Genomic DNA, 21,199 nt, shown 5'->3' with positions numbered 1-21,199 from the left:
TCGTCGCCCTCGGCCTACTTGTCAATGTGGATGAGGAGGGGATCGGTTTATAGCATGGTCTTGAGACTAATTTAGAGACAACTAGCTGAACATCGCCTGCCTTCTCGAGATGGCCAATTCGAAGGCAACCCAACTAAGGCCGCTTCAGGGACTTGAAGAGCGTCCTCGTCTGCGCCTCGACAGAGGGATAAACGTTCCGTTCATCCCACAACCTGCGGTGACACACGACGACACGGTGTGGATGTACCGGATCTTTCCCGACTCCACTCTGAATAGGTGACTATCAGGCATCGGTGCCTGGCCCTGGGATCGATCTAACCCGGGGAAGCCAAGGTAGATGTCGACGGCTCCCATGACTTCGTCAACAACGTAGCGACGGTTGGTCACTACAAGCGTTGAGGGCATGCCTGCCAGCGTGCACGAGTCTCCAGTTATATTGAGTGGCGCCGTGGAAACACCGCCTTCTAGGCGGGAACATGGTATCCCAAAGGGCACCTTTACGGTATCGTCCTTGAATCTCTCGAAATATGCATCCCCGGCTGCCTGGATTACCGCACGGCTGTCTTGCTCGTCCTCTGGAATGGGATCCCAGTTCTCGAGTGAGTTCCAGTATAAATAGCCCGTCGCGTTGAAAGCCCAATCTCCGGCATCAGTGACAATAGACTCCATCAGCGAAATCTTATTTTCGCCATCGAGGAGTACGCGCGTGCCGATCACATACGGGTGTGGTTGATTCGCAGCAATGATCTCGGTAAAAGTGGCGCAGTTGACAGTATCGTGGATGCTGCGGTGGTGATCTATCTGGATGGATTCCGTCAGGATGCCATCGGCGATATCCTTTGGGGCTTCGTTCTCGGTATAGGTGACGTTGGGTGCCGTTAGCCTAACCACCTCATCACTGGAGCCTCTGGCCTGTGCCGCCACGTACTTGTCGGTGAGTCCTACCAGGAAGCCTCGGGTGCACTCGGCAGCAGCCAGAGAGGAAAAGAGGAACCACTCTAGGAGCATCGGAGTCATCATCTCGATGTAGAAAGACAATGGCTATTGGGGATAGATATAGGTAGGCATAGAGAGACTGTCCACCTACGATGGCACGCAACTTCGAGCCACATTCGCATCAGAACATGTAATGGCATACATGGGTATGCATACCTACCTATATACCTACCTAGTACACATACGTGTGTGGTGAGTGGCCGGACAGACTGTGAGTCTTCACCACTGAGCGCCTCCCCCTTCCCAAATAGCCTATATAACTCTCCCAAACTACCATGTCGTTGCAGGCTGAAGGCAATGCTCGCCGGAGCACCCGTGGAGTGGGTCTGATCAACGGACACGCCTAAGAAAAGGTCGCCGTAACAGCGGCCACAGTTATGAGATGCTACTTTAAGCACATCCCGTCTCCCCCATATTGACTTCCTCGAAGCATAATTACGATATATATTACACAGAGATGATGCCCGGGAATCAATACAAGTCGTAGGCCGACCGGATTGGTTCGTTGATCTGACCCGGGAGTGCCGACGAGGAGCCCGCGGCAGATGAGGAGGTAGGTATATTATCCGATGTATTAGTGTAGCTGTATCTATTCTGGACGTTAACCGACCAAAGACCCGGAGTGGCGTTTCGTCACGCACCCCGCAAGAGACAATCTCAAGGCTTGTCGTCCTCTGGTTCCACGCCTACGTTTGAAGCCCTCCCGGAAACCACGCCATGCCTATCGCTCACTCGCTGACTGTAGATTGCCATTAGCCATTTGACTACCGGCTCCGTACCAGCAGTAGCGTCTAACCCCACACGAGGGCCTACGCCCGCAGCAAGGCTAACATTACACTCGCTCGTAGCTAAAAGAGAGAGGGAAGGGGACCTACGTATGGCACAGCAGACAGTTTGAAAAGATGAAGGGGGGACGGGAAACGGGTGCTAAGTCTGAGATGAATGTGAGTAAACACCGCCCGAAGACAATATCGCCCTTTCAATTTGTATTTCTCACTAAGACCCGATTGTTAGCTCACATCGTGTTACTAGGCTGCTAGATAGAGCAAGTCAGGTGTAAACGAGGCAGGCTTACCACCGAGGACAGTATTCCCAATTAAATCTCTCGGCTTCAAGAGCGTCGTACGCGTCTTAGTTTGCCCGCGAGAGACGATGAGCATATAGGCTGAGCTGGCAGGGATCATAGAACCTTGCCATTCACCCCAGACCTGGAGAGTATTGAGGGGGCATCGTCACAGCATGACGTCCTATGGAATACAGAAATCGATCCAGCTACCCAAATAATCGAGCCGATTACGGCCATTATCATTGAATTCGTGTTCGCGGTATATCTCCTCAAATTCTTTATAATTTAGCCGACCCCATCCACCCCGGTCCCTGGCTTCCTGTTCAGCGACGTCGAGTCGCTTCCACGACACAAGCGTAGAATGTGGTATTTGCTCCGGTGACTTAGGTTTAGAAGCCTTCACTCCCACCGTCCGAGTGTGTCCAGGGGCATCACGACAGCTGGCGATTGTCTGGTCTCCCGGTTCACCCGGCATCGGCGTAGGATGGTTTGGACGGTTCTGAGGAAGAGTAGGATCTCTATATTCCAGAGACTCGGAGGGTCCCGGGCTAATCTGCAGGACATCGGCTTGCCCAATCGCCCTTGTCCGATCCTCTGTGTTCTGTACATCCCTGGCCGAAGTCGTTGGGGGCAGTTCTGAGTCGGGTTGATTAGTTTGGTAGCGGCTAGCCGACGATTCGTGCTGATTTTGCTGTCGTGTTGGGCGGCTAGCATCTGAGTCATGCATGGGTCGCTCCTCCGACTGCTGGCTGGCTGATTCGTCGTCTTCGTCATCCAGGATAATCGCGTCAAAAAGGTCCCTGTGTTTCTCACGTTGTTCCCTAGTCTCGGCAGCTTGGACAGCCAGATCTTCCTTTTTCTTGAAAATCTCGTCTAGCAGCTCATTGAAAGCCTGCTGAGTAACTTGATAGAGGATTTCCTTGCCCGCATCTCGCTCGGAATCCGGTATTTCCATCCCCCCCCACCTCTCAGGCACACTCCGTGAAGAGGTGGATATGTTAGATCTAGTCTCGAAGTCGTCCGCATCTTCGGCAAAGCGCACCTTGGAGGACGACCTTGACCGCGGAGACAAGAAATGAGGCGCGGATTTGGACGATTCGGCGACGGCGTTCATATTCAGTAAGACATCTTGGTTCTCGTCCCAGCCCTGCGGAGGTAAGGCACCTTCTTCTTCGTCGAGATAAAATTGACGCCGCTTCCACCTCTCATAGAGCTGCCTTCTAGCCACCACTCTTTTCCGTTTGTCAATGTCTAGTCGACGGCCGTTAGCCAGGATAGCTTGATGCTGCACTCGAAGTTGGCTCTCTGTTGGCAATGTGTTGGTGAATCTGCTGGCATCTGGGATAGCTCGGGCGGCGGCAGATCGTGTAAACTCAGGCGTGCCCGTGGGTTCGGGGTGCTCCTCGTCGGCATCATCTGCGTCTTGGCCCTCGCATTGGCTCTGGCCATCCTCCCCAGACGAAATGCTCCCCGCATCGTCGCTCAACGTACGTTGCTCCTCATGGCGGATCGACTCGAGAATGTCATGAAGTTGGGTGTAGTTTCCTGAGAACAATGATTCCAGGTCAACCACGGTCTGAGGAGGATTGACGATTCCGGACCAGTAGCGGGCATCACCGTGTGGTGATTGGGGTCTCCTGGAGGCAGGGCCGAACGACTCAGTGAACAGGCTTCGGTTGCCATTCCGAGTAAACAAGCTACTTAGTATCTCCTCACGGCTAGATGTGTCCGGTTTGTCCTCATTAACGACACCTCTGCCATCGTTTACCTCGACGCCTCCATTGGACCGAAAGATTTTGCCCTCCATCGGTCTCGAGTGGTCCGCTGGGGGGACCCTGCCCTCTCTACCGAAGAGACCGCTTAGCGGTTGCCTACCATTGATGAGCTGCTGAGCTTCTGTAGTAGTCATCATATGATCGTCGAGGCCTTCGAGGATATCTTTGTGCATCTGTTTGTAAAGCACATAATACGCCCGAAACATGCGTAGGAAATCCCGTCGACTCACGTAACCGTCGCCGTCGATATCGTAGCCATCAAATGTCCGCCTGAGCTTGTCCTTTCTCTTCCTGTAAGACACACCGTGTAGAAACTCTTCGAAACCGATAAGATCGTCGTGGTTGGTGTCGTAGAATGCAAACATGCGGTCGTGGATGAGGTTAGGCGCTGCGTGCCTGTAACCGCCGGACGGGACGAGACAACGCTCGAAAGTCTTCCGGTCCATCGCTAAGCCGAGACCGTCTGGGTCATCTCTCCACTCCGTGTTGGCCATGAAGGTCCACTGTTCCCAGAAGGCATCGAGCTCAACGCGCTCAAACCCCGTCTCATGGGACCACTTTGAGAGGAGATAGCGGGGCAGGTTACGTATGGAGTTATCGGGATCGCCTGGGTACCAGGCTGGCTGCACGTGGCGAGTCCCAAAGGGCGGGGCTGGCACCTTCACCTTGTAAAAGACGTGTGTCTTGTTGTGAAGGCCTTGGGATTCGCACACCTCACACAGATCGAAGTCGGCACAGTTAGCGCAACGATAGCGGATTCCTCGAATAGGAACCATCCCACATCCGTTACACTGACAGCCACGATGAACATAGGCGTTACGCCTAGCATTGTCCTCAGACACTCGGAATAACAGGGTTACTATGTTCTCGCCGGTGCGCTGCCGTGGGGCCTGGCTGTTATCGTTGTACCATTCCTCAGGGCCCTGGTCGTCGGTATGCGCCGGAGGATTGGGGGGGGGAGTCGACGCACCCACATCCGCATTCTCATCGCCGTGCGACTCGGATTCCGAGGAGGAGTCAGGACGTTGCGATGGACCATGAGGGCGTCGCACAGCATTCCGCCGGCGGAGGTCGGGTGTAGTCTCGGGGGAGTCACGGTCTGAAGAGAGATTATGGATGTGGTGATAATAGTAGTAGCCTAAGGAGACAGCGGTAATGACAGACACAAGGGCGATGGCTATCCGCGGCCGGACAAGGCTTGAAGCTGCTGCGGAAGAGAGATGTGCCATGATAAAAAAATGAGATCATGGCTTAGGACTAAGGTCGAACTGGATGTTGCCCTATGGGGTACAAACCCAGGTTCACGACCGAGGTCTCATCTGAATGCGTCAGGATTAAAGGGAAGGGAGGAGAGAGAAATGGACGGGAAATAATCAGCTTTGGCAGGATTGTGTGTTGTCGACGGTAATAGCAAAGGCAATATAAGTACTAGTAATAGGAACTAGACGTTTCAATTAATATATTAATTAATAGAAATTATAATAGAGAAACTAAGTCAAGATAAAATTACTATTTATAATCTATTATTTATTTATTTATTTCATTATACATTTAAGTATAATTCCATAATAAAAAGGTTTTAACATGTTAAAAATATTTATAAAAATAATAACAAAATAAAATTATAAAATGGATTTTTTTTTCAAAAAAGAAATAATCAACAGATAAAAAAATCTTCAAGCATATATATTATTGGAGTTCTAAATAGTGAATACTAAAATACATTTTATAAATAATTATAATATATATCATAGCAAAAATAAAATAATTTAATATAATATAAAGTTATTAATTATTAGCTGAAGAATCTAATATAAAAATATTACGTAGATCGGGAGAGCTACGTAGGCACTGAGGTTGCTTCTTGGGAGCAACGGAAGGTAGGAAGAAGAAGGTGAATTAACTAACTATCTCAGAAGGAAAGAGATGAACAAAGGAGATGCGAGCTACCTATATATAGACGAAAGAAAGCTACGAGCTATGTTACATAAGCGAGCTGGGAGCTAGGTTAGGTAAGCGAGCAACTAGAGAAGAAGTAAGGAGCCATGTATAGGTGGCTCTCTATGTGACAAAAATTATATTTTAATTTCTCTTATAGCTTTAAAGTTTTAATAACTACTTTATTGAATAAAAAGAAAGTTTAAAAAGAAAAAAGAATAAAATATAAAAGTTATTTAATAAAATATTAAAATTATTACGTAGAGGTTGCGCCTCTTCGTTGCTTACATCAATAATAAGAGCTTCTATATATATGCTTCCGTTACTTCTATTCCTTTAACTAGTTTTTAAATAAAATAAGACCTTTTCTTCTTTATTCCTTTTCATATTACTCGTTACTCGTAAGATAGTTCCTCGTGCGCTCTCGCCTACGTAGCTTCCACAATCTACATATTAATTATAAGCCTAATTAACACTTTAAAAACCTTCTCAAAGCCGCGAGGCGCGTACGAGTTCTTAGAGCTTTATTTTTTTTGACTTTTTTCTACTGCTTAATTTATAGCTTTCTTATCGCTCGCTTTAAAGCTCGATTAAATTGAGTGATAGGGTAAGTAGCAGAAGGTAGTTAGAAAGTCTCTTAATTTATTTTCCTTTTTTTAACTATTTTACGTTTCAATAAACGAAATAAACGCTTTAATAAGTAACCTCGTTTTGGTATCGCTTCTAATTAACTAGCTATAAACTTTAATTCATTTTGATTTAAAAGTTAATCCAAAGTCGGAAATTAGAAACTAAAGGGGAAGGAAAGAGCTTAATAATAAGAAGTCGCTTCTCAAAAAGCTCCTAAAGTAATAACTTTAGCTCTTTGCCGTAATAGTATTCTACTATACGGTAAACGCTGAGGCTTCCTAAAGTACTATCTCCTTTTTACGAGCTCCTTTCTTTTTTAAAATAATCTAAAAAGGTAAGAAAAGAAAAGAAGCTAGAATGTAAAATCTATCAGGCTCGTACGAAAGCAACTTACTCAGTATCAAGGAATGCTATAAGTTTTTTAATAAATTACCTACAATAAACGACGTATATTAAGAATTTATTAATATATACGTCGTTTTATAAAACGCTACAAATAATTATCGTAACTTCTTAAGATACTTAAGTTAAGTAATCCGTTAAGTTAAACTTTAAAGCTCGGCCCGAACCTCGACGTAAGCTATTTAATGCCGAAGCTTTAACGATATTAAGAGTTTTATAAATTGTTCATTAATTAACGGTATTATAGATTGATAATAACTTTCGAATAAGGTTGATTAATTCTCTAATCGTAAATCAACTACCCCTAAAAGGAGTTACTTTTAGGATTTTTAAAACTACTTTTAAAGATACCTAATTAACTCTCTGATCGTAGGTTTTTGAACTTCCTGGAAAGCTCTACTAATTTAAAAAGCGTTACTTTTAAAGCGTTCCTACCGCTCTCTTACCGTTTACTCTAAAGTCCGTTTAATATACGGGTAGTGAGGTACGGTAAGAAAGCTTCTAAGCTCTTCTTTTCTTTTCTTACCCTTTCGATTTCGTTCTTAAGAGATAAATGACGGCGAGTTATTTTATTATAAAAACTCGCCCTTAAGAAACGAACGGAAAAAAGGCCTTCTTTCATTACTATACGGATACTTTTACGTTATTTAAAGCTATTTAATAATATATTTAAAAGCTGTACTTGTTAAGAGCTATCCTCGTAAACTCTCTTTTATCCTGTGTTTTTCTTTTTTAAATTTTCAAAGCCATTTATAAATAATTATGTTAGCTTTATTAATAAGGTTTATTTATCGAAAAAGCTATGAAGCTTAATAACTATATTCTTCTTATGTTATGGGCTATGCCCATTATAAAGCCCTGGCTAGTACTAGGGCATAACACGTAATCAAGCCCTCAGCACCCACGGAGGATAAGGCCAGCTATTATAGGTACAGCCTACACGGCGCACCTCTTTCTCCTTTTTCTCCTCCTTTAGCTTTAGTTCATCAATATACGGCTTTTACCCAACGAACAGCTCGTAAAACCGTGACATCTTATTCCTTATGTATACCCCGTCGTAATTAATTAAAGTTTAATAAGAAATTAATTTACTGAACAGGAGCAGCGTAGGCACGCTGACGGAGGCACGAAACAAGGACTGCCCAACTGCTAACAACTGGCCCAGTGCCGATCAACCTAAGATCACAGCTGTAAACAGCTGTAATCGTTGATCGGCCAGCTGAAAACGGCAGCTCGGAAAGGGAACTGGAAAAAGGGCAACGAGGATCGCTAGAAAGGCATGGCAAGAAACGAGTAAATGGCTGTAGGTCGTGATATCTACAGGTCTAAGTCTAACTGATGAAAATATGAGTGCGCGACCCATATAAATACACATCGAAAAGGCTACGTGGCCTAGATCCACCGCACCACTACATTACTAAAAGAAAAAAGCTTAATTTTTTAGAAAATAACAAACGCCGATATAGCCGGGCTCGTACGAGAACGATTTACCCGGCGCTAATTATCTTTATGCTCGTTCATATATATATAAAAGCGACTTACTTAAAAGAACTTTCCGCTATATTATAAAAGTTAGTAATTCTTTAACTAGCTTTCTTTTATTATAGTAGTGCGGTGGATCTAGGCTACGTAGCCTTTTGAATATGTATTTATATAGGTCTCGGACTCATGTTTTCATTAGTTAGAATTAGACCTATAGGCATCACGACCAACAGCATTCACTCCTTTTGCCATGCCTTTCTAGCCTCTTGCCATCCTTCCCTTTTAGTCCTTTTCTCAGCTGCCGTTTTCAGCTAGCCGATCAACCAATTACAGCTGTTTAGAGCTGTGATTAGGTTCCATCAACACTGGGCCAGTTGTTGGCAGTTGGGTTGCCCTTTTCTCGTGCCTCCATCACAGCGTGCCTACGCTGCTCCTATTTATTATTATTTAATTTTCAAAGTAATCTCTCGATATATATTATAGTAGTGCGGTAGATCTAGGCCACGTAGCCTTTTGGATGTCTATTTATATGAGTCGCGTATTCATATTTTCATTAGTTAGACTTAGACCTATAGGCATTACGACCTAATAGCTATTTATTCATTTCTTACTATGCTTTTTCTCGCTTTTCTTACCTTCTCTTTCTAGTCTTTTCCTAACTACCGTTTTAGTTAGCCGATTAACCGATTGTAGTTATTTATAGCTATAATCTAGGTTAATTGGTACTAGGCTAGTTATTAATAGTTAGGCAGTCCTTTTCTCATGCCTTTATTATAACGTACTATAGTGGTGCGGTGGATCTAGGCCACGTAGCCTTTTCGATGTGTATTTATATGGGTCGCGCACTCATATTTTCATCAGTTAGACTTAGACCTGTAGATATCACGACCTACAGCCATTTACTCGTTTCTTGCCATGCCTTTCTAGCGATCCTCGTTGCTCTTTTTCCAGTTCCCTTTCCGAGCTGCCGTTTTCAGCTGGCCGATTAACGATTACAGCTATTTATAGCTATAATCTTAATTAATCGGCACTAGGTTAGTTATTAGTAGTTAGGCAGTCCCTTATTTCGTACCTCCATTATAGCGTGCCTACGCTGCTCCTATTTAGTAGCAACCACCTAGTAGCTCGTCCTTACCTCAGCCTTAGGAGCGACCTTTTAATCGACCGTTTTATAGTTAATAGGTTTAGGATACGACGATTAGGAGATTCCCTGTTTTTTAGTTAATCAGGAGCTATTTTCGTAGCTCCAGAGCCGTTTTTCGTGGCTTTTAGCTTTTGAGCCTTTTTAGGTAGCTGGATCAATAGGAAGGGCAGATAATCATAGCGACTATTAATAACCTACGCCCTCCTATTAGCTTTTAATTAGCTTACTTAAAAGCTCGTTCGCCGATTAGTGGATCTATCTTATCCTCGTTTTTTAATTATCTCTTTTAAAGGAGCTATGCCCGTTTTTACCCGGTTTCGCCTTCGTTTTTAATAGTACCTAGATAGCAGTTTTTCGCCCTTAGTTAATCTAACTAAGTTACCGCTACTACCCCTTTTTTATAACACGCGCTTGAAGGCATCCGTTCGTTATTAATTAGTTTATTTCAACCGTAAGAGGCTTGCCATCCGATCGCCCTTGTTTTATCCCTGCTAGCTAGTTACGGTACCTAGGAAGGTTTCTCCTCCCTAACCGATAAGGTGTTACGATATCCTTAATTACTATACGAAGATACCGATAGACCTTATACTTACGCTATAAGCCTAATCGGGGACGTACCGATTAGGATTAAGAGATCCATATAAACGATACCGCGATATATAAATTAAATAGGATATTAAATAAGAAAGCCTAGAAATAGCTATAGGAAAGAAACGAGTTATAGGTTAATACCTAGAGACCTCTCTTATCGCCCTTACCGATATATAGTTAGTAGGAAGAGCCTAGAGAGCCCCTAGAACTACGTATAAGGGAGGGATCGAGGGTCAAGGGAAGCCCGGTAGATACTGCCGGACGAATATAGGAACGGTTATACGAAACGAGTCACAGAAACGGGCATAAACAGGATATATCAGTTAGTTTACAGGATCAGGATTAGTTGAAAGGATCGGCAAAGATAGCTATAGACGAAAAGGACGGAGATTACGTTATATCGTATGGGATTGTTTCTTTGTTTCTTTCGGGAGCTACGCTTGTTTTACCTGCCCTGTTATAGTTCCTATTTCCTAACTATTAATCCCTATTATTTCTTAATGGCCCTAATGGACCTAGTACGCTCCTAGTTAATTAGGGTTAATTAGGAATAGGTTGATTAGGTTAGTTTATAAGTTATAGCTCCGCTAGCCTAATTCTTATTATTAGATCTTTCCTATTTCCTGTTAATCGTTAATTAAACTAGCTTAGCTCCCAGTTAGTAACGATTAAATAGGTTCAGGATTAATCAGGATTAGGCATAGTTAGGCACGGTTGTAGTCACCTACCCTACCACCCACTTATTGCTATTGCAATCGTTCCTAGTTGACCTATTTCCTGACTTATCTTATTGGCCTTTAATTAAACTAGCTAGCTTTCAGTTAATCAGGGTTAATCGGGATCAGGTTAATTAGGTTTAATAGGAACGAGAGCTACCGCACCTATTGTTAGGAGTTCAATTGCTCCTTACGGATCAATTAAACTAGGGAGGCTATAGTAGTACGGTAGATCTAAGCCACGTAGCCTTTTCGATATATATTTATATGGGTCGCGTACTTATATTTTCATTAGTTAGACTTAGACCTATAAACATTACAGCCTATAGCTATTTACTCGTTTCTTACTATGCCTTTCTAGCCGTCCTCGATTGCCCTTTTCTAGTCCCCTTTTCCTAGCTGCCGTTTTTAGCTGGCCGATTAACCGATTATAGCTATTTATAGCTATGATCTTAGTTAATCGGCACTAGGCTAGTTATTAGTAGTTAGGCAGTCCCTTATTTCGTGCCTCCATTATAGCGTGCCTACGCTGCTCCTGTTCAGTACTAACGCTACTCCTATTTAGTAACGACTACTTAGTAGCTCGACCTTACCTTATCTTAGGAGTAACCTTTTACGACCGTTTTTATAGTTATTATGCTTAGGACTCGTCGATTAGGAGATCCCTAGAGCCTCGTTTAATTAGGAGTTATTTTCGTAGCTCCAAAGCCGTTTTCGTGGCTTTTGGTCTGAATTTTTAGGATTAGGTTATAGCTTTAGGTAATAGGATTAATAGGGAGAGTAGATAACTATAGCGACCATTAATAACAACGCTTTCCTATTAACTTTTAATTAACTTACCTAAAAGCTTAGTCGCTGATTAGTAGATTTATCTTATCCTCGTTTCTTAGTTATTTCTTTTAAAGGAGTTATAGCCGTTTTTACCCGGTTTCGCCTTCGTTTTTAATAGAACCTAGATAGTAGTTTTTCTCTTAATTAACCTAACTCCGTTACCGCTACCCCTCCTATTTTTTATAACCTCGTACGCGCTTAAAGGTATCTGTTTTTATTGATTTGTCTATTTTAACTATAAGACACTTACCAATAGTTCGATTACCTTTGTTTTATCCCTGTTAGTTAATAACGGTACTTAGAGAGGTTTCTCCTTAACCGATAGGTACTACGATACTCTTATAAAAAGATACCGATATACCTTATACCTACGAACCTAATCAGGAACCTACCGATTAATACGAAGATTTATAAACGATATCGATACGAAGCGAATTAAACAGATATTAAATAAGATAGCCTAGAAATAGTCACAGAATAGGAACGGTTATATGATAATACCCGGAGACCCTTCTTATCGCGCTTACTAATATATAGTTAGTAGGAAGAACCAGAGCCCTTAAAACTACGTACAGAGGAGGGATCGAGGGTTAAGGGAAGCCCGATAGATACTACTAGACGAATAATAGCTAGAAACGAGTTATAGTCGCGTATAAATAGGATATATTAGTTAGCTTATAGAATTAGGATTAGTTAAAAAGAATCGGCAATAGCTATAGACGAAAAGAACGGAGATTACGTTACATTAATTATTTTATAAGAGTATTTCTTTCGTTTTTTACGCGAGCTACGATTATTTTACCTATTCCGTTGTAGTTCCCATTTCCTAACTATTAATCCCTGTTATTTCTTAGTAGTCCTAATAGAGCTATCTCGCTTTTAACCAATCAGAGTTAATTAGGAATAGGTCGATTAGGTTAGCTTATAGGTTTATAGCTCCGTTAGCCTAGTTCTTATTATCAGATCTTTCTTATTATTTCCTATTGATCGTTAATTAACCTAACTTAGCTCCTAATTAATAGCGATTGAATAGGTTAAGGATTAATTAGGATTAGGTATAGTTAAGTATGATTATAGTTACCTACCCTACCATCTACTTATTACTATTATAATCGCTCCTAGTTAAAGACCTATTTCTTAACTTATCCTATTAATCTTTAATTAAACTAGCTAACTTTCAGTTAATTAAGGTTAATCGGGATTAGGTTAATTAGGTTCAGTAGGAAACGAGGGCTACCGTACCTATTATTAGGAGTTTAATTACTCCTTAGGGATTAATTAAACTAGGGAGGCTATAGTAATATGGTAGATCTAGGTTACGTAGCCTTTTCGATATCTATTTATATAGGTTACGTATTTATATTTTTATTAGTTAGACTTAAACCTATAGGCATTACGACCTAATAATTATTTACTCGTTTCTTGCTATACCTTTTCTTGTCTTTTTTACCTTCCCTTTTTAGTCTTTTTCTAGCTACCGTTTTAGTTAACCGATTAACCGATTATAGCTATTTATAACTATAATCTAGGTTAATCGGTACTGGGTTAGTTATTAGTAGTTAGGTAGTCCTTTTCTCATGCCTTCATTATAGCGTGCCTACGCTGCTCCTGTTCAGTAGAGAGATTCTAGGTTTTCAGCACGAAAACATAAAGAAGCGCGGAGTGCTTTGACATATTTTAGTTATTCAATCGCTTTTGTATATTATAGCACCCGGCCTTTTATTTAAGTTAAGTTAGGTTATAGCAGGAGGCTTATCTCTACAGCTACGGAAGCCCATATCTACGCTAGGGAAAAAACTATTTTTAAAAGCGAACGCCCTATATATAACATATAGGTACACGCCCTCATAAGAGAATATAATGTATGTTTAGTGCATGACCCCGATAGTACTATATCTGAATTTTACAAACTGAAATATGTGTTCATCGAGGTTTAAATTTTTAAGAATGTAAATAAATATAAATAAAATACGTCGAAGCGCTCCGCGCTTCTCTAGGTCTTCGTGCCGAAAACCTAGAACCTCACCGAAGGCTACGGAAAAAGGGGTAAGTAGGAATCGACTCTTGATTGAACTGCGAAAAGGGATTGATTAGCAATCGACTCTTGATTGAATGAGGAGAAACTGACCTGGATTGATTGATTCGTCTATGAATAGGATTAATAAAGAAAGAAAATCGACGCGTTAGTATGTAAATAGTGATATATGAATCCCGTCGCGTATGCTGCAGTTTTATTGGATGCATCCATTTTAAGAGGGTCATATAAACTTTTAACTAATTAAAACAACGTATACGAACTTTCAACTAATAAAAATAAAGTATTCTTTAAATGATACCCCTTTACAGGGTTTTTTACAAAGGTATTTAACCCTGTAATTAATCAGCATAACAGGAGGTTATGCGTATTATAACTATTCTCTGAATAGAATTAATTGAAATTTATATATATTAATAAATAGAATTCTAATAATTTTAAATTAAAGTAAAATAAATTTAAAATAAATAAAGTTAAAACTATTAATAATTAAATAAATATATATATACTAATAATATAATGAAATATATTCTTTTAATATATTACGTAATATATTAAAATAAGCTTTATATTCATATAAAGTAGTTATCCCTTTTATTTTGCTTCTTCTTTATTCTTCCTATCTTTATATTAACAATTATTAAATCTTTATAATTAGTAATTAAACTTAAATTAAAATAATTATATTTAATATTTTAGTTTTTCTATTTATAAATTAAATTTTTCTTTATTTTATATTAATACCTTTTAAATTATTATAGTATAATATATTCTTATTTAAAATTATGATAATAAGTTATTATTATAATGTTATTATATTTACTTTAAAATTATTTTTATATTGTAATATTCATTTTTTAAAGACACAAAATTAATAACTTAATATAAAACCTTTGACTTTTTTATAGTGAGAAGGAGCAGAGCGTACGCGATGCTAGAGATCCGGATAGGTTTACTCGAAAGTATACTTTATCGAAGATTATAGTACGTACGATGATCTAAGATAGATAAAACTAATACCGCTATATTAATCGAGAGGTAAGGAATCTAATGTAGTTATCGTATCTTAGCTATGCCCCTTAGTCGTAGAGATGTAGTAATCGCTAGCCCGAAGGCATAAGAGATAAGGGGAGAAAAGGGGTAAAACGTAAAAGTCATTTATTCGGCTATAGCGGTACGACGAAGTAACTTAAGCGCCTATAACTAAGATAGATATATTAATCGGAGAACGATAAATCTAATGGTAAAAACGAATCTTTAATTAAGGTAAAAATAATAAAGATAGTAATCTAGCTAGGTAATGAACTAAATAATAAGCATAGCATGTCCCGTACTTACGGGAGCTATAGTTACTTTATATAGGCATAAGTCCTATCGTAGCGTATTACGTGATACATTAAGAAGGCATGTCTTACCGTACTACTATAATAGATATTAAATAAATATATAAAAGAATAAAGCGTTTGTAATATTAAAATTTTATATAGTTTATATTGAAGTATATTTTATCAACAGTTATAATATATATAATAAATTAATATATATATATATTAAATGTAAAGAACTTAATATAATAATTATATCTTAAGTTTACCTTTTAGTAATAGAAATATGATATGTATTAACCGAAATGAAAGAAAGGTAAAGGAAAAAAAAGAAGTTATGTATAAAAGTAATTTACTTAGCTATTACGATATTATAAAGTAATTAAAATACTATTAATTTAAATAATTATATTAAATTAAAAAAAATAATAAGTTTAAGGAAAATCAATCTTAAATAAAAATAAAAATAATCAACTTTATAATTTAATTAATTAATAATTATAATAAAATTAATATTTATAAATACTATATTTATTTACTATTAATACAAAGTTTATTTTAATATATTACATAATATAATAAAGATTATATATTATTTTATCATTATAATATAAAAGTATATATATAAAATAATTTAAATAAAATATATTTGTTATTAAAAATTCTTCTAACTTATAGAAAATCTATATAATATTAAATTATAGAAATATATATTAAAATATAAATATAAATTTTATATATTTTCATTATTTATAATGAAAGATTTATTTAATTAACATTAAATTTATTAATAAAAGCTGAATTAAATTCTTTATTTATTGAAAACTTTATATTATCTTAATACTATACTAAGTATTTATTAAATAGATTTAAATTTCTTATTAATTCATTTAAATAATAAATATAAATATTCTACATTCTATGGTCATTAATTTATAATCTTATTACTTAATTAAAAATGAAGATAATAATTATATATATATTTAAACTTTATATTTTAAACTATAAATTATAATATAAACTTATACAGTAATAAATTCATTAATATAATACCTTTATTTATTTACAATATAATAAGTATAAAAACTAGAAAGATTTCAAAAATGATTAAAAAAAATTTTAAATATTAAAAAAAAAATTTTTAAAAAAGGGGTTTTTTTAAGAAGTAAATAAATATAAATATATAGATACGTACTTTATCGATAAGGGTATTTATTAATTTTCATATAAAGAATAAGTACCTTCGGATAGGGTAAAACTTTTTCTAGTATAATAATTACTATACAGGGAGGGGGGGGTCTATTAATACTATGTTAGTAATCCTTTCTATAACTAAACATAGTATCTACCTGGTAATAAGAATAAGTTAAACTCTAGGCTAATATTATTACCATTTTTCAACATAGTTACTATCTGGATATAATATCTTTATTTTAAAAAAAGGTACATTCTATAAGATTACCCAGTTACCTCTAGGTTACTAAGTACGTACCTTTATATCTTTATATCTTTTACGTCTATTACCTACCTTCGAAGATAAGTAGTAGATAGATTCCACGTACATGAACTAACTCCTATAGGTTCGAAGATAGGTAGATAGATTCCACGCGTGCAAACTAGCTCCCATAGATTCCATATGCGCGAACTAGCTTCTATAGGTTCGAAGATAGATAGATTCTACGCCTACGAACTATCTCCCATAGGTTCGAAGATAGATGATAGATAGATAGATTCCACACGCCTAAACTAGCTCCTACAGGTTCGTAGATAGGTTCGCAGATAGGTTCGAAGATGGGTAATAGATCATGGTGTTTGTAGAAAAAAGATGAAGATAATAGGTCTAGGTAGATAAGTCTAGGTAGGTAGGTAGGTAGGTAGGTAGGTAGGTAGGTACCTATGGAATATAGACATTATATCCGTCTAGACATTAGTTCCTACGTAGTTATAAAAACCATCTTGAAATTATAAGAAGGGAAGGTAATAAGATCGGTACCGCGACCTTTGCTTTAATTCTTTTAACTCCTCCGAAAGAATAACTAGTTAAGGTAACCCTTACTAGACTTAGTTACCGTATCGGTACCCTAACTTTATTACTGACATACTATCCATAGACCCCCCTCCCTGTATGGTACGTACCGAACGTCGTGCAAAGGTACGAGCGTATAGATGCTTAATTGTATATATTGTACGTGCTAACCATACCCCTTCCTACCCCGGGGTTCACCTATCCCAAAAATGGTTTTTTCCCTAGTGCAGATATGGGCTTCCGTATACAGCCACATGTGAGTACGCTTACGCGCCCACACCTTTAAAGAAACCTGCCCTGTTATCCGCGGCACTGCCTATCGCTAAGGGTTTAGTTCTAAGTGCGTTATATAGTCTCGAGAAAACCCAGTACGTTATTCTCTCGTCTATTGTGTAATATTTGACATCTTCAAACCAAGCGCCGTGGGGCAGAGCCAGTCATAGTCGAGCTCTGGGTTGTTGTGCGGTGCCCGGTTCGCCGACAACAACCCCGGGAGTTGTAGGTGCCGCTGTGCCTGCTGCCGTTAGAGGAAGGATAGGTTCTCTGTAGGTATACCATTTGCAAGTTCGGCCCTGGCGGGTGAATGAGGCCGAGAGAAATCACGAGGAATACTCTCCCCGGCTAAAGATGGAGCGGGAGTGGGTTTAGGTCCCCTCTTACGCGCATGGCTGATCTTGGGGGGTTTCCGTAGCTTCAACCTGGGTGTGGTATCGGAGGGACGCATGCTGATCTCAACGCGTTCCTTATCCGTATCCCCGTCTGTTATCCTACACGGGGCATCGTTGGCAAAACCGCCGCGGGGCGGGAATAACACACTACTCCCGCTCGACCGTCGATGGCGATATTTCAGGTTGTCCTTGGTTAGAGAGACGTCAACTTGGGGCGATATAAATGGCCCGTGTCTTCCCTCATGCGTGCTCACCAGCGAACTAGTCACCATTCTTCGTAAGTCGGCCTGACTCTTGCTAAAAACGACGCGGGCACGCAACGCGTGGACAGCACGGTCTAGAGCCAGCTCAATAGCGCACCGGTCACGAATACGTGATAGTTTAGGCCAGGTTGCACGTTCGCCCAGTAGACACGATTGCATCATAAACTCGGCTGTCGGGTTCTTCAATACTTTAGGCAGGTCCCAGATATCCAGAGCCGGAAGGATGTTGATATCGCCCGAGTATTTTTGACTGAGGATAGACCGCAGTTTACCGAGGAGTGTCGGGAAGATACCTATCTCGGCCATGAATTGCATCCTGTGCAGGGCCTCGCTCTTAGCTAGCGAAGTAATGGCACCCAGCCACGCAGACTCCTCCCCGCAGACATTCTGACAACGAGCACCAGTAGGTGGACTAGACGTGTCTTTGGCGAGGAAGGGGACGACGTGAGGGTTTACCTGTGAGACGATGAAATGATTGACATTGAACATCTCAGCGAGCCGCGTCATGGGAAGGTCGTTGTCGACAGAGCCGTCAATCCACATCTGGGGAGTGGGGTTCCAGGTGCTGTGCTCGCCTGACAGAGGGTTCTTGACGAGCAGCGGTGCGGCACTGAAGATGAATGGAACCGAGCAGGATGCCGCGACAGCAGACCATATCAAGACATTCGGCGCCGTGACATAATTGAGCAGACGAGGGAGCTCGTATATAGAAGCTGGGGAGACGCAAATATTACATATCCTTCTGGTACGATTGTAGGCTTCCTGGAATGTCAAATCACCGAGCAAGTTGCGCATCACGCGCGTCAAATGCTTGATGTCGGACCAATTTCCCTCGGTAAGGAGTCTCCTTAAGTGGCCGAGGATGCCGTCCTCGTTACCGTCTTCCTCGAATACAGCTAGATCTCCATGCGGAAACTCTTCGAGCAACTGGGGGATCTCGTCGTCAGTCCTCGAACAGACCACAGCACAGACTATAGAGCCGGCTGATGCACCTGAGATAATGCGCGGGAGTAGCTTTGCTTCGAACATGGCCTTGAGAACACCGATATGAGTCATACCAAAAGTGCCCCCGCCGCTGAGTAGGAGAGCGCTTCGACCGAAGCTCTGGCGAGCATAAAGCACCGCATCCAACAAGTCCCTAGGATCCAAGTCGGTAGGGAGGTAACAGACACTCCTTTCCACCAAACAAGTGATCGCCTGTAAAGAAGAGTCTACATATCGCTCAATCAACTTCTTGGTGCCGCGGTAGGAATGGTGGTAAAGGTCGATATTACCCATGCCCCCAAGGTCTCGCGAGAGAGCGGTTCGAATGAGATGCATCATAGTCCGCGTATCGTAGTTGGTGCGGGCCTGATCGAGCTCTCGCAAACGCAACTCAAGGAGATCTGGGTTATAGTCGCCGGTAGAAGTATCCGTCTTCCACTCCTCATTGCCCTCGAGGACGTCTAGCTCACGGGCGGCTGCATCCCATTCCAGGTATGATTCAGCACTTTGCAGCTGTGCCAGCAGCGTGTGTCTCCGTTCCTTGAGGCACCTGGCCTTGTCTCTTCCCTGACGCGTGAGACTGTCGGGAAGTAGGCCGGCAAGGATGCCATGTGTCCAGGATAAAGTATTATGCCAGAGCGCGGTCCCCTGTCCAGCCTTTAGCGAATCTCCCACGCGGAAACCCCGGAGCGAGGGGCTACGGGACAGGATGTCAGGAATATAGGCCATCGTGTGCAGTTGAGGCTCGCTTAAGTACGGTCGCTTCAGCTTCTATGCGATGCGCAGAAGAAAGCGCTGGAATGTCGGTAACCTACCTCTACCCAACCTAACTACCTGCTGACGTAGTAGGTGTGTGGATAGAGGTACCTAGGTACCTAAGGTAGGCCTCAATACGTACCACATGTCATGTGATTACAGACTACACCGGCTAGGTCAGCGGGACATTAGCAGCACGTGACTATCCCGACTCGATCAAGCCTAGCGGGAACTAATAGGCCTTTATCCTTACTTACCTAGCACTCGAATAGCTACCCTAAGGTGCGTTAGGCAGACGCAAACCGATGCGCCCGTGACAATACCTACGATATGGAGACGTAGCTGACGGCGGATTGATTGCGTCTTGTCCTAGACTTACTCATAGGAAGGACACTAGAAGTCCTAACTAGTGTTTCTGGATTTCCGCAGCGAGTCTCGGTGAGTGGTGTAGCATTTGCCGTTGCCCTTTTCCCGCATCCTGTCGACCTATGTTACCCCCAAGGCTTATTTGCACGTCACGAGGTACCTGTGTACAATGACTGCTGCCTCGGGTACCTCGTCTGCCTGCCCTTACAGGTACCTAGGTAGGTAGGTATAGGTGCCCGTCTACTTGCCTGTGGGTATACCTAACCCCTCCCTCCAAGGCCCATAGGACCGACCCTGGGTACCTGGAGAAGCCCCGCCAAACTAAACCCAACCCAACCCAATCCGGTAACGTAACCTGAGCCTCGGCACATCAGCCCCCACTCGGCGGCCCAGCAGCAGTGCAGCCTGCGACGGGGCGACGCAGAGGACGACACATACCGAACCTACGACGCGTCAGGAAACGTTCGCGACACTCAGCCTTAGCTATGTGCTCAGCTCCGTACTAACCGCGCCACCAGTGCGCGCAACTAGGCAAAGACGAGTGGATGCATAGCAGACGTATTGGGGGTTTTTTTCTGCCTCTCGCTTCCCGACTCTCTCCCTCTGCCTCTTGCTGCCTCTATAACCCGCTTCCACCTCACCAGGCGCAGAATATGTTGTTGCTCAGCTTTCGCTTCCTGGGCCGCTGCCTCACCGCCGGTCCCCCCTTTCCCTCCCTCCCCTTCCTGTCTGCCTTGAACTCCGGCCAAGTGACTCATTGCTTCGGTGTGCGTTGACCGAACACTGAACTCTCGGCTGTCATCGTCGCTGCCTCCTCAGACCCCGATCTAGTCAGCCTATGGCTCTGCTCCGCCGCTTAGTTGCCACCAACCGTTGCTATGCAGGTGCTACCATCGCCTGTTGTTTGTCTTTTCCTCACACAGATCATCATTAGGATTCTCGACTAGGCATATTAATATCCTGCCCTGTTCTGTGTGTGTGTGTGTGTGTGTATATATATATAGATAGAGAGGGAGAGAGGGAGAGAGAGGGGAAGGGAGAGCGAGGGAGAATACCAGAGTTCCATCTTTCACCTCTGCTTTTTGCTCGTTTCTCATGCCTTTAACGACCAGGTGATTGCCACTATCCCTACCTCATAATCAAGTGTCGTTAGTCAACCGTGCGAGAGCCGTATATACCTGCCTACTACGAAACCTGATTATCTC

At 41.6% G+C, this 21,199-nt stretch overlaps 3 protein-coding genes across 3 annotated transcripts; all 3 read right to left on the bottom strand.

Moving 5' to 3' along the window:
• Window positions 1–41: 41 nt before the first annotated feature.
• GGS23DRAFT_444740 (uncharacterized protein) lies at window positions 42–1,094 on the bottom strand. The gene has a single exon (XM_051513958.1). The coding sequence runs from the start codon at window positions 1,018–1,020 to the stop codon at window positions 145–147; it is 876 nt and encodes a 291-aa protein (XP_051367221.1). The 5' UTR covers window positions 1,021–1,094; the 3' UTR covers window positions 42–144.
• Window positions 1,095–1,871: 777 nt separating this feature from the next.
• On the bottom strand, window positions 1,872–5,246 carry GGS23DRAFT_589879 (EF-hand). Its single transcript, XM_051517654.1, has one exon. It carries the CDS (start codon window positions 5,064–5,066, stop codon window positions 2,244–2,246), a length of 2,823 nt encoding a protein of 940 aa, XP_051367220.1. The 5' UTR covers window positions 5,067–5,246; the 3' UTR covers window positions 1,872–2,243.
• An 11,814-nt stretch (window positions 5,247–17,060) lies between these two features.
• On the bottom strand, window positions 17,061–19,709 carry GGS23DRAFT_589875 (patatin-domain-containing protein). Its single transcript, XM_051517653.1, has one exon. It carries the CDS (start codon window positions 19,599–19,601, stop codon window positions 17,481–17,483), a length of 2,121 nt encoding a protein of 706 aa, XP_051367219.1. The 5' UTR covers window positions 19,602–19,709; the 3' UTR covers window positions 17,061–17,480.
• Between the last annotated feature and the right edge of the window lie 1,490 nt (window positions 19,710–21,199).

The sequence above is a fragment of the Durotheca rogersii genome (assembly GCF_024521655.1).
Source record: "Durotheca rogersii strain YMJ 92031201 chromosome Unknown GGS23scaffold_55, whole genome shotgun sequence".
Taxonomy (NCBI): domain Eukaryota; kingdom Fungi; phylum Ascomycota; class Sordariomycetes; order Xylariales; family Xylariaceae; genus Durotheca; species Durotheca rogersii.
Note: the sequence above shows the minus strand (reverse complement) of the source record. Positions and strands in the feature narration are given on the sequence as shown.